Genomic DNA, 27,678 nt, shown 5'->3' with positions numbered 1-27,678 from the left:
GTTACAATAAACGTATAAAAATTATATATCAAATTTTTTAAATTATTGCTTACTTTGTACAGTGTTGGTTCCATTTCATCAATCTCCTCTCCCATTTCATTAACAATTGAAATAATTTCGTGTACATTATTTAGGGGTTGAAGAAAGAGAAGTTGGAAAAGAAGGGGGTGATGGAAGAGAAGTTTGGAATGAAGGGGGTGATGAAAGAGAAGTTAAAAAAGGATGATGCACATGAGGAGGAGGAGTAAAGGAAAAGTAGGAAGAGGAGGAGGACGAGTAGGTGGAGGAGAAGAGGAGGATGAGTAAGAGGAGGATGAGTAAGAGGAGGATGAGGATGAGGAGGATATAAGCTTAGGTTCCATGAATGAATAGACATGTTTACTGTGTTAGTGACAAGATGACTAAAAGCATAACTGTTTTTAACTATTTAGAAGAGAAGTTGCAAGAGAAGGAGGTGAAGAAAGAGAAGCTGGAAAATGAAGATGGATATGAGGAGGAGGAGAAGGACGAGTTGAGCAAGAGGAGGCGGATATAAACTCAGATTCCATGAATGAACAGCTATTTTTACTGTGTCAGTGGCAGGATGACTAGCACCTGTTCAGATTTTTCCAAAACTTATTCAAGACTTGATAATTTAAAAAGACATGTGAAATACTCTTGCTCAGAAGAGCCAGAAGAAGAATTTGGCCAATATGATAGTTCTTGCTTCTTGACAAGCGGTTCCATTTCATATTTAGATTTCTGAGTAATGCATGATAGATTCTTTAGTGAAGAAAATTGTTGTGCCCAAGCTTCCAGAATAGCTTGTTTCTCTTCCAGTTTGAAAATCTTATGCTTTGGAGGAATTACTTTCCTCTCCTTATCAATCCGACTGTCAGATTCTTGCATTGGCATTAAACTTCGAGTTACCTTTGAAATTTGGTGGAAATCTCTTTCAGCTTGCTTATGATTCTTGGCTGAGCAAAAGTATTTCACATGTCTTTTTAAATTATCCAGTCTTGAATTCCTTCTGGAACAATTTGAAAAGGCGCTAGTCATCTTGCCACGGACACAGTGAAAATGGCTGTTCATTAATGAAATCTGAGTTTATATTTTCCTCCTCCCCTCGTCCTCGCCCCTCACCTAATCCTCCTCCTCATCTCCATCTTCATTTTCCAGCTTCTCTTGCTTCACCTCCTTCTTTTCCAACTTCTCTTCTGAACAGTTAAAAAAAAGTTACTATTTTGGTCATCTTGTCACTAACAGAGTAAACATGGCTGTTCATTCATGGAACCTAAGCTTATATCCTCCTCTTCCTCATCCTCATCTTCCTCATCCTCCTCTTCTTCTCCTCCTCCACCTCCTCATCCTTCTCGTCCTTCTCCTCTTCCTACTTTTCCTCTACTCCTCCTCCTCCTCATGTCCATCATCCTTTTTTAACTTCTCTTTCATCACCCCCTTCTTTCCCAACTTCTCTTTTATCAACCCTTCCTTTTCCAAATTCTCTTTCTTCAGCCCATAAATAATGTACACGAAATTATTTCAGTTAATGAAATGGAGGAGGAGATTGATGAAATGGAACCAACACTGTACAAAGTAAGCAATGAGTTTAAAAATTTGATGTATAATTTTTATACGTTTATTGTAAGAAAATAAGAGAAGTAACTTTAATTTTTTTAAATGCATGTGTATTTATTGATTTCCCTTACCTGCACATCCAAATGCACATCCAAATCCAAATGCCACATAACATACGATTCGGATGATATAATCATTGAATCAAATATTTTCAGTATCTACTTGTTTTAACTACACTATTACTCTATCCTCATCCTTCTCCTCCTCCTTTTTCTCCTCCTCCTCCTCCTCCTACTCTACTCTTTATCGTTCTTCTACATACATTTTTAATACTTTAGTTACCCTGATTTAAAAGAATACAAGATTCAACAGGAGAAGCGTGGTTACAACTATATGAAAAGCAACGTACCTGATAGTGGCTCACTGCACCGCAACCTCTGTTAACCAAAGACCTCCTCTTAATCAAACTAAGTTTTCATTTACTTATTCTGTTAACTTGAAATCCTGGCCCCTTTAAATGGGTTTATTTGACTACAAATTTTTTAAAAATGTACATAATAGTACATTTTAATATACGTGTTCAATACTTCACTTTAAATTTTTGATTCACAGTGCCCTTGCATTAGATATTATTGTTTCAATTCAGTAATTTGAATCTTTTCAGCAGATCACTGTATTATGTGAAAGACGATTTCATAGTTTGCAGCAGTCAACTCTAAAAATTATGTACCTTATTTATTTCATGAATACTAGCGAGAGCATTCAAATTATTCAAATTATATGTTCTTCATCTCAAATAGTTGATATAGTATTATCATTACAGGGGGACCTACCTGGTCTTAATTGCTAATAGTTTATTTTGCATCCTAGCTATATCAAAAAAAAATTCTAAATCTCTTACAGTGATCTACTGTATGAAAAGCGATCTCTTAGGAATCTGTTGGTATTTTTCGAGGTACTCAATAGCAAAGCCTTCTGCAATCTTACAACATTATTTTTGATTTTAAGCATTTTTTAATACACACCTCTCTCTGTATCTATTAATATATCTCCCTCTTTGTCTAATTGTTCTAGAACGTTCTAAGTTATAATAAATACGTGCGGATACCGTTTTTTAACATCACGAAATGTAATGCGTCATTTACAATAACCTTAAATTTGTTTAAGAAAAATTGCACAGTAAAATTTAATCATGATGTCATTAGTTTTAGAAGATTCTGGAAACATAGCACCAATCACTGCATCTGTAGAATATTGGTAAGCTGGTTTCTATGGATTGGCTTTTATGATCTCTAAATTAAATTAGTTATCTAGAAAGCAATGTACCATCCTCGATTTCTATAAAAACTATATTAGCTTTGGATTTAAAAAGTTCCAGACAGCAAATAATCACTGTGTCATTTTTTATAATATTTGACTCACAGTTTCCTTGCATTAAATCTTAATATTGTTGAATTTATTTTTGTTATTTATGATGCTATATTTTAATGTTTGAAGTAAATTAATTGAATCTTTAGCAGATTACTCTATTATGTGAAAGATGATTTAAACGTTTCTTAGTCAAGTCCAATATTTATGTAGCTGATTTATTTGATAAATTCTGGCAAGCGTTTTGAAATTGTATTTTCTTCATCTCAAATGGCTGATTTGTCATCCTAACTATATCAATATAAAATTCTAAATCTGCTACAGTGATCAACTGTATATAATCGGACCTATTAAGAATCTGTTTGTATTTCACAAGTTATTCAATAGCAAAGCCTTCTGTAATTTTATAAAATTATTTCTGATTTTAATCATTTTTTAATACATATCTCTCTCCCTCCCTCTCTCTTTCTCTCTCGCTCTCCATCTCTATTTCTCCCTAAACTATACATGCTTCATATCATTTAGCATCTTTATATATTTAGCAGTGATGCACTGTATGTAAAATGATCTCTTAAGAATCAGCTTGTATTTTTCGAGTCGCTCAGTCGTAAAGCCTTCTGCAATATCATAAAAAAAATTTCAAAATTATTTTTTGAATTCAAATATTTTTTAGTACATGGCTCTTTCTTTCTCTCTTTCTCTCCATTTATTTTTCTCTCTAAGGTATACATGCTGCAGATGATTTACTGTCTCTATCTATTAATATATCCCCTCTTTGTCGAAATATTCTACAAGGTTCTAAACTATAATCGACACATCTAGACACGTTTGAAATATCACGTTTTTGCAGTTTAAAAAAAGTAATGCGTCACTAAAAATAACCTTAAAGTTGTTTACAAAAAAATGCGTAGTATAATTTTATGAAGCTATTCCGAATATTGTGGAAACATGGCACGAACCATCACAGCTGTATAATTCCGTAAGGTAGGTTTCTATGGTCCCTGATAGCAATATATATCTACCATTTTTGTTTCAGAAGATTCAACATTATAGAAAAAGAATGTTAACGCTAAATTAGATCATTCTCGATTTCTATAAAGACTATACAGTAGCTTAAGTGGATGATTGAAAAAATTTTCAAATATTTTATTATATTTTGTATTTTTAAAACTTTTATTTTAAATCTTTAACGTATTTCTAGTTCTCGATCGCTTTCTACTTGATATGAGAATTAAGCGACAAGGATCCCTGAGCATTTGATCTACCTGATGGAATCCTATTTTTATGATTTTCGATACCTTGCTTGCGCCTGAACCATTCAATTAACTTTGAATATTTCTTTATTTTAATTTTCTGGTTATTTCTAGACTACAGAATGATGTTTCATCTATCAGGAAGCAGTAAATCAAATTAATAGTCAAAAACAGGATGTTTTGCATAACCCCCATATCAAATGTCACCTAAACACATGCATCTTTTGCGCATTATAAACAATAAAGGTAGAAGTTTTTAGTTAAAGTTCTGTTGAAGTTTTCAAAAAATATTTCTTCGAATTGCCACCCTCCCATGTGCATGTGAAAGAAACCATCTAAGCCATCATCTTATCTCCGGAGCGGCGGCTCAGCTATCAAAGGGGATGATGATTCACCACTCTACATCAAAGACACCGACTATTTCTCAGAATAATATTGACAAAAACAAGCAATTATATTCAACGATAAATTCATCAATATACAGGAAATATGTCACCACTTACATCATCATATCTTCTGGCAGCTCACTTATCAGGGGATAATCACTCATCGCCTAGCACCAAGTAGCACTCTTAACTTGCCTCACACGGATGCACACCTTATAACTAACACGGAAATGCACTCACCCATAGCGATCCAGACTTCGTCTTACTTATTGCTATTCGTACGGAAAAAAGTTGAAACATGGCCAAACTGTAGATATGGATTCCTGGAACTACGGTGACGTCATTAGGATGGAATTTTGTTTACACTAGAAATTGTTTAACCTTAAATAAAATATGACGCCTCTGTCGGCAAATATGAAAGGAGAACGTTTAATTAATTAAATTCACAATGATAAGGATTCCAGGAATCGATGATGTAATGAGAATGGAATACCGCAGGTATTGATTTGGGAAGATATTTAATTTTGTTAATTAATAGATTCTTGACCTTTCTTTAAAGCTGCAGATTTCAATGTAACACAATGGTATCTTTTGAAACCTGTGAAGGCATTTAAATGTATTTATTAATAAATTCTTGAACCTTCTTTGAAGACCTGGATTCAAATCTAATAAAATGGCAGTTTTTTAATTTTCAAAATACAGAAAATTCTTTTAATTTTGCATGATATCTTCTGAAGCGTAGGCAAGTATTGAATCTGGCTGATTTATATATTTCTGAACATTGTTTACAATTACCAAAGAAATCTTTTGCAACTTGGGAAGACAATTTTTGTGATGCTAAATAGAATCTTGACCCTTTTTGGAAACCCTGGATACAAATTTAATAAAAAGGGCAGTTTTAAAAATTTTCAAAAAACTGTATATCTTTCAAATTTTGGATAATATCTTTTGCAACACATGAATTTATTCAATCTGGTTAATGTATAGATTCTTGACCATTCTTTGAAGCTACAGATTGAAATCTAAAAAAAATGGCAGCTTTTTTCTTTTTCGAAACAAATAAAACCTTTACAATTTCAAACCAAATCTCTTCCAAATTGAACAAGCATTGAATTTGGTTGAATTATAGGTTCTTGACAGAGCTGCCAGGTCGTGGATGAAATTTACCCCCTCCATACCTATTGTTTGGGAACCGCAAAACAGAAGGTGCATGATTCCACTGTGAATTCGTGTGGAAGCCGAAAATGCACGATTCGACTTCGGTTTTATGCTCTACGATAATTGCCGATCTGAAAGCTTCGGAAGACTTCGGTGGTCTTCTCTTTATATCTCGATCTCCATTTGAAATGTTGACTAACTTTTAATAGAAATAGTTAAAGATTCAACTAAAACCATTAGTTTTCTGCAAGAAAAAATTTGAATAAAATATATAAATTACAAAAAAAATTTGTTAAATTTGTTTGAAACAAAATATTTAAATTTTCAAACGAAACGTTAAATTTTTATTCATAAAGCTGAATTTTATACGGAAAAAAGGCATTTTTAATCAAATACATGAACTTTGCACAAAAGAAATTTATTTTCCACCAAGTCTAATTTTATATACACAAATTAATGTTTAATCATAGCTAAATTTTCAGAAAACAAATTCATTCAGCTGAATTAATCAATCATTAACCAAAAAGAAATAAATTTTTAACAAAGCAGTTCCACTTTCAACCAGAAAAATTGAAAAAAAAGTTAAAATTCTTTGAAATTGCTTAAAACTATTGATAATAATTGGAAATTCATTGAAATGTTTTAAAACATCCTGAAATATTTAAAATCCTTTAAAATCTCTTGCAATTTTGCAAAGGTCTTGAAAATTCCTTGCAATTTTAAAAATACCCTAAAATATTTTAAATCCTTTAAAATCACATACTAAATTATTGAAATCAACTGAAAATTCCTTGGAATCTAGTAAAATATCCTAAGATGTATGAAAGCCTTTAAAATCTCATATTAAATTACTGTAATCAATTGAAAATTCCTTGGAGCCTATTAAAATACTCTAAAATATTTCGAAAATTTCAAAATCTTTTTGAAAAATCTTGGCATCTTTTACAAATTTGTAATGTACTTTGGAGTTCTTTTAATGAACCTTGCTATAATTCTTGAAATTCTTGGAAATTCCTTTAATTTATAATAATGAATCAAAGATTCAGTGAAATCTTTTCAAACATCCTCAAATATTTAAAATCCTTTACAATATTTTGAAATCTCTTATAAATTCCTTGAAAATTTTAAAATACCCTAAAATATTTCAAATCTTTTACAATCTCATAGTACATTATTGAAATCAATTAAAAATCAATTTCCTTAAAATACTCTCAAATATTGCAATACCTTCAAAATATTTTGAGATGCTTTGACCTTTTTTTAAAGATTTTAAAACTAATTCTTTAAAATTCTTTGAAATTCCTTAAAATTAGGAAAATAGGATGAAAATTCCTTGACAACTTTCAAAACATCCTTAAATATTTAAAATGCTTAAAAATCTGTAGAAATCTCTCGAAGTTTTTTAAAGCTCTTGAAAATTCCTTGAAATTTTAAAAATACCCTGAAATATTTCAAATCCTTCAAAATCTTGTATTAAATTACTGTAATCAATTAAAAATTCTTTGGAACTTAAATTCTCGCAAGTATTTCGAAACCTTCAAAATCATTTCAACAACCTAGACCGCTTTTAAAGATTTCTGAAGTACTTTGGAATTTTTTTAATAACTCTGCTAAAATTGTTAAAATTCTTTTAAATTCCTTGATATTATCAAAATAAATTCAAAATTACTTGATACCTTTTAAAACATTCACAAATATTTAAAATCTTTAAAAATCTTTTGAAATTGATTGAAATTTTTTGAAACTCTTGAAAACTCCTTAAAAATTTGAAAATTCCCGGAAATAATTCAAATCGTTCAAAATATCATATTAAATTATTGTAATCAATGAAAATTCCTTGGAATCTGTAAAATTCTCTAAAATTGTTCAAATACTTAAAAATCTTTTAAAATGCCTAGGACTATTTTTGGGATTTCTAAATTACTTTGGAATTTAAAAAAAAGCCTTCTAAACGTTTTTTAATTCTTTGAAATTCCTGTAAATTATAAAAATAAATTTAAAATTCCTTGACATCTTTTGAAACATCCACAAATATTTAAAATCTTAAAAAATCTTTGGAAATCTCTTGAAATTTTGTAAGGCTTTATATTGAAATTGAAAAAAGAGAAAAGTTTCAAAACGTTAAATATTGAAATATTTGTATATTAGAGTTTTGAAAATGAAGTCAATAAAAATTTATAGCTTTCAAAATTTTATTTTCAAAAATTTTTAACTATTCAATACGAATAATTTTCTACTCGATGGGATTCAAGTCTTCAAATTTAGAATTGCAAACTTGGAAGTTTATTTATAAAAAATTAATAATAAGTCAATTGAATGCGTTCCAAATTTAAATGTATGTTTTTAATTGGACAATCTCGAAATTAAATTGTTTCAGATTTCAATTTAGAAAACGGAAGAATTTTAAAACATTAAAAATTTGACTATTTGTAGATTAGTTAAACTATTAAATTTAACTTTTAATAGAAATTACTGGAGTTAAAGTTTAACTATTTCTAAAACGATTTTTATATATAATTATAAAATTTTGTATATTCTTTTTAGGGTATTTTTAAATTTTCAAGGAATTTTCAAGAGATTTCAAAAGATTTTAAACGATTTGATATATTTTAAGATATTTTAATAGATTAAAAGGAATTTTAAAATTATTTTAATAATTCAGTACGAGATTTTACAGCATTTTAAATATTGCATGGTATTTTTAAGATTATAAGATATTTTTAAGAGCTTTAAAAAATTTTAAGAGATTTCAAAAGATTTCTAAAGATTTGTAAGGATTTTAAATATTTGAGAAAGTTTTAAAAGATGCCAAGGAATGTTTAATTGATCATAGTAATTTAATATGAGATTTTAAAGGATTTGATATATTTTAGGATATTTAAATAGATTTCTAGGAACTTAAAAATGATTTTAATAATTTAGTATGAGATTTTAAAGGATTTGAAATATTTCGTGGTTTTTTTTTCATTTCAAGTTATTTTCAAGAACTTTAAAAAGTTTCAAGAGACTTTAAAAGATTTATTAGGGTTCTAAATATTTGAGGAAGTTTTAAAAGACGCCGAGGAATTTTCAATTAATTTCAACAATTTAAGCGAAAACAAATTGTTTTAGTTGAAAATTGAACTATTTCTACTAAAAGTTAGTAATCATGCACCTTCTGTTTTACGGCTCCCAAACGGTAGATATGGTGTGGGTAAATTTCACCCACGATCTGGCAGCACTAGTTTTTTTATCTTTTTTCAATGCCTCAGATTCCAATCGGGCATTAATTTTGAAAGCAGACAACTTTTTTAGTCTTCACGAAATTTGTTTAAACTCATGGAAACAGTCAATTTTATTGCATTATAGATTCTTGAATTTCTTTTAAAGTCGCTTATTGAAAGCTAACGAACTGATAGCCATTTTAATTTTCGAAAAAAAGAAAAGTTTTGCAATTTGTAACGAAATCTCTGGAAACTTAAGAAGGCATTTAATTTATTTAATTATCAGATTCTTGACCTTTCTTTGTAGCCCTAGATTCAATTATAACAAAGTAGCAGCTTTTTTGTTTTCGAAACAAAGGAAACTGTTGCAATTTTTAACGAAATCTCTTGTAACTTGGGCAGATATTTAATTATGTTAATTATTAGTTTCTAGAACTTTACTTCATGCTGCAAATTCAAATCTAACACTATGGTATCTTATTCAATTTTGAAACAAAGAAAAGTTTTGTAATTTTTAACGAAATCTTTTATTATTTGGCAAGATATTAAATTTGGTTGATTTATAGATTATAGACATTTCTTTAAACCCCTGGATTCAAATTTAACAAAATAGCAGCTTTTTAAATTTTTTTAATATATCAAATTTTTCTAATTTTGCATAAAATCTCTTCCAACCGAGGGAAGTATTTAATCTGGTTAATTGATAGATTCTTGACCATTCTTTGAAGCTACATATTCAATTCTAACAAAATGGAAGCTTTTTGATTTTTGGAAACAAAGAAAACTTTTACAATTTTTAACGAAATCTTTTGCAATTTCCGAAGCTATTCAATTGTGCCGATTACTTGATTAGTGACCTTTCTTGAAATCTTTAGATCTAACACAATGGTAGCTTTTTTCTTTTGGAAACAGCTTTTTTATTTTTGGTTTATTTCGAGATTTTTTAGTTTCCAGAACAGAGACAAATTAAAATTGGTTAAAGAAATCTCTTAAAACTTGGGCACATGTTTAATTCAGTTGATTAATACATTCCAGACCATTATTTGGAACTGTATATTTAGATCTAACAGAAAGGCATTTCTTTTTTAGTTTCCAAAACAAAGAAAACTTTGACAATTTTACACTAATTCTCTTACAACTTGGCAAGCCATTTTATTGTATTTTTTAAATAGATTCTTGACCATTCCTTAAATTTCTAGATTCAAATTTAACACTATCTCATCTTACTGAGTTATTAAAGCTAAGAAACCTTTCGCAATTTTGAACAATATTCCTTGCTACTTCAAGAGGCATTTTATTTGGTTTTATTATAGATTCTTGCCCTTTCTTCAAATCCGAAAAACTAAATCAAGCATCATAGCAGCTATTTTAATGTTTGAAACAAAGAAAACTTTCGCAATTTTGAAAGAAGTCTTTACCATCTTTACCAAGATTCAAAACGAAGGGAATGGCAGCTTTTTTACTTTTCAAAACAAAGAAAACTTTTACAATTTTTAACGAAATCTCTTGCAACTTGGGCAGATATTTAATTATGTTAATTAACAGTTTCTTGACCTTTCTTTGAAGCTTTAGATTCAAATCTAACATTGTTATCTCACTAAATTTTTGAAACAACGAAAACTTTCGCAAATCTTTTATTTATCTTTCTTTAATGCCGCCGATTTGAAACGAACATGATAGCAGATATTTCAATTTTTTAAAAAAAAATTTTGGAATTTTTAACAAAATATTTTGCAACTTGTGAAGGCGCTTAATTTGTTTGGTTAACAGATCCTTGACGTTTCTTTGAAGCCCTCGATTTAAAGCGAAAAAATAGCAGCTTTTTTTATTTTCGAATAAACTTTATAAGGCAATATACATCAAAATTAATAGAATGAGCACTTTTTAAACTTCTTATCTATTAGTATAAGTTTTAACAGAATCTCTCGCAACTGGAGGAGTTTAATTTGTTTATTTAGCAAATTTTTTACCCTTCTTTAAAGCCCTAGATTTAAACCTAAAAAATTGCAGCTTTTTCATTTTCGATTGATCTTCTTAAGGCAATATATACTAAATAAAATGAAACATTTGTAATTTGGTATCTTTATAGAAAGCAGTATATTTGAAGTTGATTTTACAAGTCTTTCAATTTGATTGAAATTTGATTCAAAGCGAGCTTGAATTTCATACAATCTCGATTCCACTTATCGCTTTTGCTCCACGTCCTCATTTATTTTCTTGCGATTGCCCCGAGTAAGGATGCGACCTTTTTCATTGAGTTTCGAATGCTGCGTAAACCGAGAAGCACAGAATTGATTTCTTGTTTTGCTGGTAGCTTATATTCGATTAAGTCGGAGTTACCTTGTAGTTTCATCTCAGTTCGTATTTACGCAGAAGAAAACGTTCTCGTTAAAAACAAAAAAAATCAAGGAGAAAACAAGAATTGATCAAGTGAAAAATTTCAACCTTCCAGAAAGAAAACCATCTTCTCTTTTCATACCTTACATTTGTAAACAGCTTTCCTTCCTTCTCGGGACTTAATTATTTCGTTCTCACCCTGACACAAATTCCCCGAGACAGAACACCCTATTTACAAAAGATTTATAACGCTTTAGGTTCAGGGTGAGTAACCAATTGATTCCTTCAAATCAATATTCTAGGGTAGGTCTTTTTCCTTGAAAATATCTTCAGAAATATTGGGAAAAAAACGTGCTTAATTACGTCCAATTTTAATCATTTTTGTTAGGAAAATTCAACAAAATGAGTTTCTTTTGTAAATTTTATATTTCCTTTGAAGCTTTCTTTGGAATTTTTTTTAAAGAAATGATTTACAAATTTTCCTAAATATTGAAACAAATGATACTGGTCAGTTATAAGACTTTATTTTTTATGGGTCAAAGGTTCTAAAATTAAGAGCCGAAACACGAGATTTTAATGTGCGAAAGTTGCATTGTACAGAATGCTAAAATGTAAGAGATCTTATTAAATAAAAAATGTATATTATATTTTAGTGTAAAACTAATTACTGGTGGAAAAGGGGTGAAAAAAGCAATTTGTAAGAAAAAATTTTTAATGTATTTTTCTTGGAATATCCAACATTATGACCAGCTTTTATTTTATTAGTAAATATGTAACTTCAATTCATTTTTTTTTTTCTTCAAAAATTAAAAAAACCGCAATTTTTTCAAGTTTAATTTGATTTATTTGAAAATCTTCAATCAGACTACTTGCAATTTTTTCTAAAACTTTTAAAGACTTTGAAAAAATTGTTGGAAGATTTAAATGACTGCCCCTTGTGAAAGAATTTTATCTAAAAAAAGAGGGGTAACGATATTTCTTGAGAATTTTGAAAACATATTTTATGTTTGTAATTTTTTCAGGAAGTTAATATTTTTAAAAACAATTATAGTATTAAATCATTAAGTTTCATATAGCAAACTTAAAACTTCTAAAAATATTAGCATGTGTTAGTTTTTTCACTGGAAATTAGAATTTTTTAAACCAAGATGAGTGTTTACAATATTGTGTAGCTTAAAACAAAAATCATTAAAGTTCGATCAATATTTGCAATATTAAAAAATAATCATAATACAAATAAAGAAAAGGAAATAAATAAAAAAGAGATTAAAGAGGATTTGGTTGATTGTCTCCTTATTATTTTTTTCTCTTTTTTACATTTGTCAAAACAAAATGTTTTATTTTTTCTTTGTTAGGAATTTTTTTCAAATTGCAATAGGAACATTTTATGATGGTTGTCGAAATTTAATAATTCGACTCTTGGTTTTATTTTCAGAAATTTTGAACATTAATTTGATGATTGGACGTTAAATAGGATTTTAAAATTTATAATGATCTCATTTAAATATCTTAAATTTTAAGATTAGATTTAAATTCGGCCATTTCTGTATAAAGCAATAAATCCTTATAAAATGTCATTAGATTTCAAAGAATATTTATCATTTTAAACAATTTTAGGTGATGCTGGCGTTTTACATTTTGAATTATTTCCGAGATTTTAGTCGAAAATAGGTGTTTTTTAGTTTTAAAAAATTTATTTTAAATGCTTCAAAAAAGATTTAGAACTTTTTAACCATTTTAATTTGTTTGAAGATTTCATTATTCGGAAACTATCTGACACATAAACCCCGTTCTAGAAGCTTAGAAAACAATCAAGATTTTTAAATTAAACATTAAAGTTATTTAAACAATCATCAGGTTTTTCAGATTATAATTATTATTATATGTTATTAATTAAAAATCTGCCTTCTTGTATTTAAAAATTTCAAACAATTTTTAGTTCCTTTATGTTAGGTTTTCTTTTGTATTGAAACGAAAAGAAAAATATTTAAGCACGATTTCATTTAGGCGCTTTTATTTTTATGGATGTCGGTTGTTTCCCGAACCCAAAAATAAAATAAAATTTACAATAAAAAAATCTCTCGGTATATTATTCTCCATATTAGCATTGCAACAGAAGTTGCAAGTGATAACGTTGAACATTGAAAAAGTTTTCTTTGTTTAGACAATTCAAATAGTAGCCATTTTGTAAATGTTATATTTATAGTTTTCAAATTGAATCAAAACCATATTCACAATCCAGACTGAAACTTTCCGAGAGTTTCAAACAATTTCGTTAAAAATTGTAGAAGCTTTCTTTGTTTCAAAAATTAAAACAGACACCTTTTTTTAATTATACGATCATCTTTTAGAAAAAGATAATACTAATATATAAAAGATAATTAAACCTTTTTTTAAGTTTCAACTGATTTCGTAGAAAATTTAAAAAGTTTTGTTTGTTAAGAAAATTCAACTAACCAATATTTTGTAAATTCTGGTTTTATCGTTTTCAAGTAAAATCGAAAGCGTATGGTCTATATGGTACGATTCTCTTAAAAAAAGGGAAAAAATCCGTAAATTTTATTAATTTAAACAATGTTTTCTTTTATGTTAATATTTGAAACAATTTTTGTAATGGTTTCTTTCGTTATTAAAAATCAAAAACATTTTTTAGGACATCATCCACGATTTTATTTGTGTGGATAAAGGCGAAACAAAAAGTTTTTCCTTTTTTAATATCAATTTGGTTTTCCAAACGTAAAAAAAGAAGAATATCAAGAATATCAGTCACTTTCTAGTTTTTGTTCTCATCTCTCCATGTATTACACCACAAAATTGAACCTTTTTCAAGTTGCAAATCATAAAGTTGGAAATTGAAGAAGTTTTCTTTCTTTCGAAAAGTCAAATAGCCGCCATTATTTAAATTTTAGATTTATTGTTTTCAAGTGAAATCGGAAGTATATTAACCATCAAGACTGACACGGTCAGAGAGTTTTAAACAGTTTTGTTAAAAATTATAAAAGTTTTCTTTGTTTTAAAAATTAAAACAGGCCCATTTTTGTTCAATTATACGATAATCTTTCAGTAGGAGACACCAAATCCTTCAACTGAAAGGATCGATTTTTAACCAAAAATGGATTACTTAAATTTCGAGAAAAAAAATTAATTTTACAGAAGTTTAACTTTTAACTTAGTAGTCGAATTTTTCACTAAGAAGATCAATTGTTTTGCTATACAAGACGAAACTGCATCAAAATACATGAATCTTCAACTAAAAAAAATTATACCTAATAGTTGAATCTTTAATTAAATAATATAATTTCTTACTGAGAATAGAAAAGTTCAAGTTTTATGAATTTGAGAAAAGGAGTTTAAGATTCAACCAATTTGTTTAATTTTACAACTAAGAAAGGTGAATTTTCAACTAAGAAGATTAATTTTCTATCAAAAAAATGAATTTTGCAGAAAATACTTGAATTTCCAACCAAATAATTGATTTTTTTATCGAAAAAAAAATTTTTAACCAAACAATTACTAAATAGCTAACAGTTAACTACATTTTTAGCAAAAAAAATATTCTCAAGCTAAAGTGTAATAATTGATATTTCGACCAGAAAAGATTTTAATTTAAAATAAAAAACAGTTGAATTTAACCAAAAAGACGAATTTTCAACCAAAATTTCTAATAAAAATGTATTACTTGAACTTTCAGCTAAAAAATTAATGCTTAACAAAAAATGTTAACCAAGTAATTTCATTTTCAACGAAGGAAATAAAATGTTTACCAAAACTACGAATTTTTAACAAAACACCTTGATTCTCAACTAGAAAAAAATTAATTTTCAACAAAAAAGGCATAAATAGATAAATCTTCAACCAAGCAGATTTATTCGAAATTTTAACAAAATACATGAATTCTCAACCAAATAGTTAAATTTTGTTCTCTAGAAGATTAATTTTAAAATAAAATAGTTCAACCTTCTACCATATATTTAAACAAATAAGATAAATTTGCAACGAAAAATGTAAAAATGTAAAAAACACTTTCCGAGAGTTTCAAACAATTTCGTTAAAAATAGTAGAAAATTTCTTTGTTTCGAATATTAAAACAGTCCTCATTTTGTTCAACTGTACGCTCATCTTTCGGAAAAGGGGACTAAATCCTTAAATTTTATTATTTAAAAATATACATTCTTTTATTTTAAGATTTCAAACAATTTTGTTTAGAGTTTTTTTAGTATTAAAAAATCAACACGTTTGTTAGGATGAATGTGTAAAAAAAAGGTTTTTTCTTTTCTAAGAACAATTTCGTTTTTCGAACATAAAAACAGAAGAATATTTACCATAAAGAAATATCTCAATATATTATTTTTTAGATCATTATTCACAGTCCTTTTTAAAGACTGTTTTAATTCTTATGTCTTTATATATAAAACCTTATAAGCCCATAATTGAACCTTTTTTCAAGTTGCAGGTCATTAAGTTGAAAATTGAAAAAGTTTTCTTTGTTGAGAAAATTCAAATAGCCGCAATTTTGTAAATTTTATATTCATAATTCTCAAGTTGAATCAAAAGAATATTAACCACCAAGACTGTGACTTTCCGAGAGTTTCAAACAATGTCGTTGAAAATAGTAGAAATTTTCTTTGTTTTGAAAATTAAGAGGCCACATTTTGCTTAATTATAAAATAATCTTTCGGGAAAAGCGACCAAGTCCTTCTATTTTATGGATTTAAAATCTGTTTTATCTTATTTTAATGTTTGAAAAAAATTTGTTAAAGTTTTTTTTAGTATTAAAAAAGAAAATTCCTTTTCTAGTACTTCATCCAAGATTTCATTTGTGTGGCAGAAAAGCGTAACAAAAGGTTTTTTCCTTTTTTAATAACAATTTCGTTTTCCGGACATAAAAACAGAAGAATATTTAATATAATATATATAAAACCTAATAATTGATCCTTCTTTCAAGTTGCAAGTCAATAAGTTGAAAATTGAAAAAGTTTTCTTTGTTTAGAAAATTCAAAAAGCCGCCATTTTGTAAATTTTAGATTCAAGGTTTTCAAGTTAAATCAAAAGTATATTAATCATCCAGACTGACACATTACGAGAGTTTCAAACAATTTCGTTGAAAATTGCAGACGTTTCCTTTGTTTAGAAAATTCAAAAAGCCGCCATTTTGTAAATTTTAGATTCAAGGTTTTCAAGTTAAATCAAAAGTATATTAATCATCCAGACTGACACTTTCCGAGAGTTTCAGAAAATTTCGTTGAAAATTGCAGAATTTTTCTTTGTTTAGAAAATTAAAAAACCCGCCATTTTGTAAATTTTAGATACAATGTTTTCAAGTTGAATCAAAAGTATATTAATTATCTACACTGACACTTTCCGAGAGTTTCAAAAAATTTCGTTGAAAATTGCAGAAGTTTTCTTTGTTTCGAAAATTAAAACAGGACTTTTTTTGTCCAGCTGTACGATCAGCTTCCAGAAAAAAGGACAAAATCCTATAATTTTATGAATTTAAAATCTTCCTTCTTTTGGCTAAGATTTGGAAGAATTTTTTAAACCAGGTTTACGAAAATGGTGATCTTACCTTGAAAATAGGGTATCAATTTGCACATGGCGTTTCCAAAAACGAAATTCTTCAACATCTGGCCAAGAAGTGTGAATGGCATGCAAAAGACTCCAAGCAGAAGGTCCGACATTGCCTGCAACATTCGTACATGGAAATCACCTTGAATGTTCTTTCTCTTCACCAACTTTATCTTTCTTTTCTTATTTGAGTGCTACGTCTACGGAATATCAAATATTCAGAATGTGAATACTATCAAACAAAACGTGAATTACTGCAGAAAAGAAAAAGGAGGTCGAACGTTTCTCATTTGCTTACTTGTATCATGAGGTCTTTCCTGCAATTTCAAGCAAATTCCCGGAAATTATATCCCGGGCGCTTTTTGCAAAGGCAACAAAGCAAACTTGGGAACGTAATTAATTAGAGAAAAATTATACCTCTTGCGACCTTTAATTAAATCCTAACCTTTACCATCTTCTTCGAATTTCATTACTTACATTATTTCATTCGCATTTTTTTCTTGCGAATGAATTTTTTTAGCTTTATTAAAAAGAAGTTAGTTTAAAAACTTTCATTAGATTTTAAATTTTCGGTCTCCAAAAATACCATTTTAGATTTAAGTTCTAAATTATTTGCCACAAAAAGTGAAAAAAATTAAAGATACAGATACACCTTTTTTTTTGGTTGAGAATAAATAATTTTTTTTTAAATTGATCTATCTGATAAATTTTTATTTAATAAAGCTTTGATTATTAATTTTTGCAAAAATGCGCAATACATATCTAGATATTAAACTTAATGGTTATTATAACTTAAAAATCCAATGTTGTGGATCCAAATTAATTTTCACAGAATTTCATTTATATCTGTGCATTAGCAATTTTTTTTACTTATTTGCTCGTCTTAGGTTAGTCGTGATCAAGATAATATTTTAAAAAGCAAGAAACTTTTCAGAAAATTTTCAATTTCAGAACACAAATTTTGATAGAAAAAATTGAATTTTTAACAAAATACATTAGTTTCACCTAAAAATGATTAATTGTCAAATAAACACAATTGTGAGATAAGAAATATAATTTTGTAACCAAAAATAAAATAGTTCAATTTCAGATTTTAAAGATCTTATTTTTGAATAAGAAAACGAACTTTCGACGAAATAATTAAATTTTTAATCAAAGGCATAAATCCTCCACCAAATAGCTGAATTTGCAACAAAAAATTTCATTTTAAACCAACAATTAATGATTTTACTTTATTTCATGAAATTAATTATCAAACAACGAAAAAACAATTTTCTTCAAATAATCAAATTTGCAAACTAGATAATTAATTTTCAACAAAGAAGTTATGTTTTTAACCAAATAGTTGATTCTTTTTCAACAATGTAGTAGAATTTAAGAATCGTCAGCGAAGAATGAAATAAACAATTTTGTTTAATTAAAAAACATAGTTTAATTTCAAGTTAAAAAAATTTATTTTTATCCTTAAAAAATCGAGATTAATTATCTTTGAGTTATGCAATTATTGATATTTACACCAATGATAATTACATTTGCAAACAAAGAGTTAAATATTCAAGCAAATAGACGAATTTTCAAACTAAAACGATAAATATTTAACTAGAGAAAAAATTGTTAACGAAGGAGTTTAAAATAAAAATATTTTGAGTTTGAATCAAAAACAATCGAATTCAACCAAGAAGGAGGGAATTAAACAAAATTATTTAACCCTCTATCGAAAGAAATTAATTTTTAATCAAAAATACAACACTACAATTCTTAATAGAAAAAAAATTAAATTTTAATAAAAAATAGTTGAATTTTCTCATTGGAATCTATGTATTTCGTATTTAATTTAAAAATTAGAAAAAATGAAAAAAGAAAATTTTTTTGAATAATTTTCTTTTCTTACTCCACCTATATTCCCCTACTTCTTCACCACTTTCTTTACACCTCTATTTCCACAATTTCTTATTCTGTCCTTCCCCCTTTCGTTGCTTCATCAGCAAACTAAATTATTCTACTTTCCGTTCATGTATTTCCCCTCATTTTTCATACTTCTTCCCTGGCTCTCACTTTTCCTTTGTTACTTTCCCTTATTTTTAATAATTTCTTCTACTTTCTTATTCTTATACAGATATCTCCTACCCCCTTTTTCGAATTTCTCCTACATCCCAACCATCATGAACTTCCCTTTTATTAGTTCCCCTCCAGTGACCATCCCTGCATCCCCTCATCACCCCTCACTTTTACTACTTTTCCATTTTTCACATCTTCTACTTCCTATTTCCCTAACTCCTATTCCTAACTTCCTATTTCCCTAACTCCCTATTTCACCAACTCAATCTTTTTATTCACTTCACCTCATTCCTCTTCTATAATTTTCCTTCACGTCCTAAAGTATTTTTTATCTTAATTTCCTGACAGCACCTCTCCTCATTCCCTTTTACTTCACCTCCTTTCCCTTCTCTTATATTTCTTACTTTTTTCTTGCCTTATTTCCCCTTATTAACTATACTTTTCCTTCGCTTATTTTCCATCACTCTCTTTGCTTTCCATCGTTTCATTTCTTCTTACGTTTGATACTTTATCTCCTCTCATTTCCCTTTACTGATCCTACTTCTTCACCCCTTATTTTTTTTTCATTTTCTCTACTGTCCCTCTTACCAATCTCCCTTAGTTCCGCACTCTCATTGTCGAAATCTCCCCTACTTACTCTTCCCAATTTCTTTCACTGTTTCGCTCATTAGGTTTCCTAAATCCCCCTGCTTCCACTCCTCCCTTGTCCTACTTTCCCTTCCCTCATTTCATCTCATTTCCCATACAAATCCCGTTCACTTTTCTCCTCCTTTTCTCAATTCCTTTCACTTCTCATATTTTTCTTCTCCTAATTTCTCTTGACTTACTTTACCTGCCCTCTGCTCATTTCCCCTCACTTTCTCAACCAACCCTCTTCTCTTCTTACTTTCCCTACTTTCCCTTCCCTTATTCCTCTCTTATTTTCCTTCACTTATTTCCCATCACTGACCCTCCTTGGAAAAAGATCAAACGGACGGCTCGAAAGTTTAAGCGCACATTTGTGCGCAAGAATTTTAAAATTAAAGGTTTACAAATCGAAAACGGTAATTTGATTATTGTTAAGTCTCTTCTGTTAAAACTCCTTTAGCTTTAACAAACACATTATCATCACGTATCTCATGATTCGCAGTCGATTTTTCTCTAAAATATGAACTTTTCTACATTATGTTCAATACTATTATATCGAATGCACATTATATTCATTTCATGATTACTTAAATTTTTTCTCCTTATGTTGCACTAATTTGTATTCTCAGCTACCAAGAGAAATCTGTCACGTCAATAAATTTATATTATTACAATTAATAATATGCATTAGTATTAAAACATGCGTATTTTCATTATCTTGTTTTTAAAACTCAAAAAAAGTGCGGATCATATGTTTATTTTCAATGTGATTTTATACGATTTCAATCAAATATACGCATCCTAGCGTAAAGTAGTTCGAAAAAAATTTGTGGATATAATTTAGGCAAAAAATTATTTTAGTTAAAATGTTATTGTAGCTTGTGTTGCTTTTTCAAAAAATCAATTTTTTCATTTTGAATGCAATCATATAACAAAAATTTATTACAAATTCGTAGATCTTTTTTTAATGCACAGTCTTTTTCATTTATCTGTTTTTGTAGTTTGCAACGTTTTTCTAAAGATTTTATTTTTTTATTGTCAATTTTATTTTTCACGTTCCTTTTTGTGTCAAACAATGTTGCCTCTTTATTTTTTTCGTACCTTCTGTCATTTATCTAGAAATTTAATTTTTTATTTTAATTTTGTATTTTTTTTACGAATGACACAAAAACTAGAGATCCTCTCAAAAAGTTTCTTTTATTTTTTTCGTTCCTCAAAATGTGAACTTTCAATTTTTCGAAACGATCAAAAAGTTGTCATGATAATCTTGTAGGTCTTTCAGAAAGTAAAGTTTTTCTTTTGTTGACTTTTTTATATCGTGCGTTACTTAAATTAAAATTTTCTTTCTTTTAAATTATAAGTATAATAAGTTTGATAACTTTGGTAATTTTTTTTCTTAATAAAACTTTATGATAAGTAAATGTTTTTCTTTTTAAGTACTATGAATAACTGTACAGAGAATTTTTGAGTTTTGAGAAAAGAGGTAACAAAATTTCGTTTAATGCGCTCACTTTTTCAATTTTTATCCAAAATGACTGACTAACGAAGTTGACCTTTTTTTAACACTAAAAGAGTATGTAAAAGGCCAATCTGATTGATTGGATAATAGTGGATTTTTTGTTTAATAACTAAAATGAGTTGTTTCTGTTCGGAAGGACAAATACATTAGAGACAAAATGAATTTTCCATGAGTAATTATTAAAGGCGGATATTAAAATGGAGACCCAAATGAAAAGTGTGCCAAAGCAAATTGAATTTAAACATTGAAATAACATTTTCATAAAATAGTTTGATAAATTTTATTTATATTTAACATTTCAGTTTTTTAATTTATAGAATTTTTAACTTATTTATTCATTAAAATTGACTCTAAGATTCTTCCTTTGTGAGTATTGTTTTATTGTAGAGTTTTAAGTCTCCTACCAGTCTCACCAGTATAGATTTTATTTGAACATTTGCAATTTATCAAATATACTATACAAAATATGTTTTCTTTGTTATATTTATCTTCATTAAACAAGAAATGTATTAAGTGTGGTTGTTGGTGATATAAACATTGATATAATATTTTTTTAGCGCAACCCTAAGATGTTCTGAAAGATCTTCAACATATTATAATGACACCTTAAGTTCAGTTTTATTGTACTTTTCATTCCATTTTTAGATGAATTATTATAAACTTCATGGATTCTTTCTTCAATGATTTTATTTATTAATTAAAGTAGGCAATTATTTTACGTTAGAGTAATTTTCAGTTGATCTAAATTTTCTAAACGGAATTTAATATTCCCTAATTTAGCAAATCTATCAATGAAACCCTTAATTACACCTACTTTTTAAGAAAATATATGATGACACTTCTAATTTAAATAACCTCTTGACCAAAACATTTTTTTATCTCAATTTGTTGTTAAATTACCTTCTCTAGTTTTAATAATTAATAAATCTAGATAAGAAATAGAATTATTAACTTCGTTTTCAATAGTGAATTTAATTTAATTTTCCATGTTGTTGAAAAGAATTTTTTTATCATATATAAAACCCGTGTCCCGATGTTTGTCACCACAAAACTCCGAAACTATTTAACCGATCTTGATGAACTTTTAGATAGTGTTTGTAATTTGCTTCAACTTAAAGGATAAAATACTTTTTATCTCATTTAATTACCTCAATGTTTTTTTATTGCAAATTGAATGTTTTTATTTGTATGATCTATAAGTTTCTAACAGATGGCGGTGTAAGTTAATTTGTTAACCAACGCTTCAACATTTCACCTTATCTAGGTTGGGTTAACAGCCAACAGATGGCGCCAACGTTAGTATAATATAAATTCAACGTATTGTAACTGAGCCACGGCAACTCGTGGCCCGGTCTGCTAGTATGCTATAAATCTTATACTATTAAATCTAGATTGTCTTGAAGAAAAAATGAATTTAAACCATTATTTAACAGAACTCTTCAAAAATGAATTTTCAATTGTCACTCGAACAATATTAAAGAAGACCGTTTACTCTTTCAATAATTTTTTTTGGTACAATTTTCAGTTTGCCCGAAGGACTCCCCATTATTCCTTATTGTTTCGAACGTAGTAATAGAAGATATAGAAAAAAGGGCTCTTGATAATTTAACTTTCACTCTGTTTTTTATAAATGGTATGGGGATCATATCATAGTAATTGTTCCTAGTAAAAAAATAAATAAATTTCTTTACACTTTCAACAAAATTAAATTCACCATTCTAAAATAACTTAATAATTCTATTGCTCATCTTAATTTATTAATCAATAAAACTACAGAAGATAATTTAAGAACAAATTGGGATACAAAATTTTTTGCTCCAGGACGTTATTTGAATTACAATTGTCATTATTTAAATATAACCTCAAGAAATAAAAGAGATCATTAAGTGAACCTTTCCTCGATCTTTTTTATGTATAAACTTGAAGAAATTCACTGAATTCATGAACTTCAAGAAATTTATGGAATTCATGGCATTCATAGAATTCACGGAGTTCATGGAATTCTTGAGATTCTCGGAATTAACCAGATTTATGGAACTCACGGGATTTGAAGAATTCACGAGATTCAAGAAATTCGCGGATTTGAACAAATTCTATTAATTCCAGGAATCTTGAGAATTCCATGAATTCCCTGAATTTCGTGAATTATGTAAATTCTATGAATTCAGTGAATACCACCAGTCGAGTTGATTCCTTAACTTAAGTGAATTGCTTGAATTCCGTGAATTTCTTGAATTCCCTAAATTCATTGAAACCATGAATTCCTTAAATTCTATCAATACCATTAATTCGGTGAATTCTTAAAATTCCTTAAATTCCATGAATTCAATCAATTCCGTGAACTCCATGAATTTCGTGAATTCTAAGAATTCCCTGAATTATTTGAATCCTGTTAATTCCATAAATTCGATGAATTCCGTGAACTCCGCAAATCCGGTGAATTCCGTGATCTCATTAAATTTTTAGAATTCTACTAATTCCTTGATTTCCATAAATTCTGCGAATTCCTTAAATTCCATGAATTCTACGAATTTCGTGAATTCCATAAATTTTCTCAATTTCACGAATTCCACGAATTCCGCGAATTTCGTGTATTCCTTGAATTCAATCAATGGCGTGAATTCCTTGTGCACAATTTTCTTCTTGCAAACGCTCTAACACGTGTATTGGAATAATAACACAGAATGAAGTAATAATTAATTAGTTTGCAACAAAAAAATCAACGAACAATTATTTTAATTGATAAATTTCAATAATTTCTACTTTATATTTTTATAAAAACTAGAATTATTAATAACATTGTCTACTAACCTTAGAAAAGTTAAAATATATTTTTGAAAATTGAACTCAGATACTCATTTCTCAACATCACAAAAACTTACAAAATTACATAATTAGAATAAAGGTATTTTAGAAATAAATAAACTTTTATTATACAAATTGATGTTACTCAATTGAACAAAATTAAAGTTCAATCTGTATGCAATTTCATAACCTTAAAGTGAATAAGCTATTTATGTTACAAATATATAAACATATATTCGCACATAATTTTGAAATTAGAATTCCGATGCTCATTTTACGTCGCAAAACTTTATGAAAATAATGTGACTTAATTGAAGGTATTTTAAATATTTACAAACTTTTATTATACAAATTATGATCAATAATAAATTACATAAACCTGAAGTAAATATTATAAATTTATCTTAATTAAAAGAAATGACAATTTAATTCTCATTTTATTCAATATTGTGCAAAAATCAGGTATAATTAATTAATGTATTTACTTACAATTTCGAAAATTGAATTCAGATACTCATTTCACTTCACAAGCAGCAGAAAAATCGGATAATTGGAATAGAGGTATTCTGAACAGAAAATAAACTTTTATTCTAAAAGTAATATCTAATATATTATCCAGTTTTGATTCAAGTCGAAAAATTGTTGTGATATTAAAATCATTAAGAATTTTTTTAACTTCACAAGATAACTTTTCATTAACAGGTATAGAAACTAAAGGTTTAAAAATAAATTTTCTAACAATATTTGCATGTGTTTCTTGAGAAAGATAATCGTTCATTGTTTTAATTTTGTTATTAATATCCTCATAACATTAACATTTAAAAAAATAATTGTTTATTTCAATCTCATGTGTGAATTCAAGTCTAGGGTGATAAGAATTAAATATGTTTATAACATAAAGTATTTTATCTTTCGGTAAAATCATAAACGTGTCGTCAACATATCTATAATATGTGTGTAAAGAAAAAAATAAATTTTTTATAACGTTCGATTTTAAGTCCTGCATAACTAAATCGGCTAATACTGGAGAAATTAAGAAACCCATAGAATGTTTCATATATTTCTTTATATAAACTATTATTGAATTTAATTACAGTTTTTTTTTAATTAGAAATTTAATTCTTTCTTCAAATTTTTCAAGAGATAAATCTGTGTAGTTTTTTATATTAATCCATCTACTTAAAATACTGTTAATGACTAATTTAATTGAAATGTTTGTATATAAAGATGACACATCTAGTGAAGCCATAATGTGATTAGAGTTAATTGTTTTTTAATAATTATATTTTTAAATTCAAAACAATTTTTTACTTGAGTTTTTGGAACTATCCGAGATTTTTTAATAATGTTGTTAAATAAGTTAGCCATTTTATATTTCAGTGAATATATTAATTAGAAAATAGGTCGAAGTGGACAATTCGATTTATAAACATTAGTTAAACGATAAATATAATTTAAAAGTTTCATTTTTTAATTATATCTCTGGATTTTTATTTATTTCTTCATACGTTGTATTTTCATTTAATAATTCTTGCATTTTTTTATTATATAATTTCTTATGAAGTACAACAGTGATATCACTTTTGTCAGCATATGTAATTAATAATTGCTTATTAGATTTAATAATTTTTTTAAATATTTCGTAATTTTGTAATTTGATACCTGTGGAAGCAAAAAATTAATAAAAAAAGTAAAGCCTTTCTTATATGACTTAATCCTGGCAAAAAAAATTTCCTCATGGAGCAAAACTTTTCTTAATGTATCGTATATTGTATAACACGCGTCTTTCTAGAATTAAAAGAATTCATGAAATTAAAGGAATTCTTGAATTTCATAGAATTTACGGAATAAAACGAATTCACGGAATTTATATAAAGCCCGGAATTCACGGATTTCCTGGAATTAATAGAATTCATGGAATTCACGAAATTCGTGGAATTAACGGAATTCAAGGAATTCGTGAAATTTTATGAATTGATAAAGTTCAATAAAACCAAGAAATTTACGGAATATATAGAGTTCATGGACTGTCGCGAATTCCTTAAATTCTATAAATTCCATGACTTCCTTGAATTCCAAAAATTTCTGGAATTCCGTGTATTCCCCGAATCCTTTCGAATCCATGAATTTCGCGAATTCCATAAATTCCATGAATTCCATATATTCCGTAAATACTTTGAATCCCGTGAATTTCATGAATTCCACATATTCCTTAAATTCCATTATTTCAGGTGATTCTTTGAATTCCATGATTTTTGAAATTCCCTAAATTTCGGGAATTCTTTCATTTACATAAATTCTGCGTTTTCCTGCAAGTCTTCGATATTTAATGAATTAAGAGAATTGCCTGAATTCTGTGAATTCCGTAAATTCTGTAAATTCCGTGAATGCCATGAATTCCATAAATTAAGCGTATTCTGGGAAATTCGTAATTCCTTGAATTCCGTAAATTACTTTAATAAGAGGAATGCACGAGATTTAAAGAACTCATGGAATTTAAGGAATTAATGCAATTCAAAGAATTTACGGAATTCACAGAATTGATGGAATTCACTAAATTCAACGAATTCAATGAATTTACGGAATTCAAGAAAATCAGAGAATTTATGGAATTCACGGAATTGAAGAAAAGGAGGAAATGTACGGAATTCACGAAATTTTCGGAATTCATGGAAATCACAGAATTCATGGATTTAACGGAATTCACAGAATTCATGGATTTCACGTACTTCATAGAAATCACAGAATTCATGAATTTTACGGAATTCATAGAATTCACGGAATTCAAGTCCATGCATTCCGTAAATTCTTTTAATTCCGTAGATTCCATGAATTCCGCATGTTCCTCAAATTCCATTATTTCCAGTAATTCCTTGTATTCTATGATTTTTAAAATTCCTTATAGTCAATTTTGCGAATTCCTTGAATTCCATACATACCGTAAATTCCATAAATTAAGCGGATTCTGGAAATTCCGTAATTCCTTGAATTCCGTGAATTACTTCAATTTCTTCGATTGCATGAATTTCGTGAATCCCATGAATTTCATGAATCTCATAAATTCCTTAAATTTCATTGATTTCATGAATGCCATTAATTCCACAAATTAAGCGTACTCCGGAAATTCCATAAATTCTATGAATTTCGTAAATTCCATAAATTCCATGAATTTCGTAAATTCCATAAATTCCATGAATTTTGTGAATTTCGCGAATTCCATAAATTCCATGAATTTTGTGAATTTAGAAAATTCCATAAATTTCATGAATTTGGTGAATTCTATGAATTCCGTGAATTCAGTGAATTTCTTTAATTACGTGTATTCTGTGAATTCCATTAATTCCTTGAATTCCATGGCATAATTCCGTGAATTTCATAAATGTCATAAATTTTCAAAACTTTCTTTAATCCCATGAATTTCATGAATTTCTTTAAGTCCGTTCCACGAATTCTGCTAACTCCGTGACTTCTGTGAAATTTCACGATTCACAACACTCACACTGAATGTATTGAAATTTTTTCATTCCAATACCCTGTTTGCCATTCTACCTTACACTGATAGTGTAGAAGTCTTATAGAAGTCTTGTAGGATTCCAAACATTTTATATCAATATCTAAAATTATTTTTTGTTTGTTAGTTCAATAGGCTGAACTAAATTTCTCTCCTAACCTTAAAACATCATTAATTTCATTAGGAATCATGACATTGATAAAATGAGTAATCCAAGGAACTTTAAAATCAGAATTAATTATATCCTTATGTTTATTTAGATTAGAAGGTATCTGAACAGTATTAATAATTTTTTTAATTTTTATCGTTTTTTTCAGTCTTTGTAAACTAT

The 27,678-nt window shown here is 27.8% G+C and overlaps 1 protein-coding gene across 1 annotated transcript in view; it reads right to left on the bottom strand.

Moving 5' to 3' along the window:
• The window catches only part of LOC117173770 (octopamine receptor-like), a 184,605-nt gene that overhangs the window by 79,950 nt on the left and 76,977 nt on the right, over window positions 1-27,678 (bottom strand). Inside the window, exon 6 of the mRNA XM_033362412.1 lies at window positions 16,829-16,943. Coding sequence (XP_033218303.1) covers window positions 16,829-16,943 — 115 coding nt within the window. The remainder of the gene's footprint in view (window positions 1-16,828; window positions 16,944-27,678) is intronic.

This window comes from Belonocnema kinseyi, chromosome 5 (genome assembly GCF_010883055.1).
Source record: "Belonocnema kinseyi isolate 2016_QV_RU_SX_M_011 chromosome 5, B_treatae_v1, whole genome shotgun sequence".
Taxonomy (NCBI): domain Eukaryota; kingdom Metazoa; phylum Arthropoda; class Insecta; order Hymenoptera; family Cynipidae; genus Belonocnema; species Belonocnema kinseyi.
This window is presented reverse-complemented; position numbering and strand designations above follow the sequence as displayed.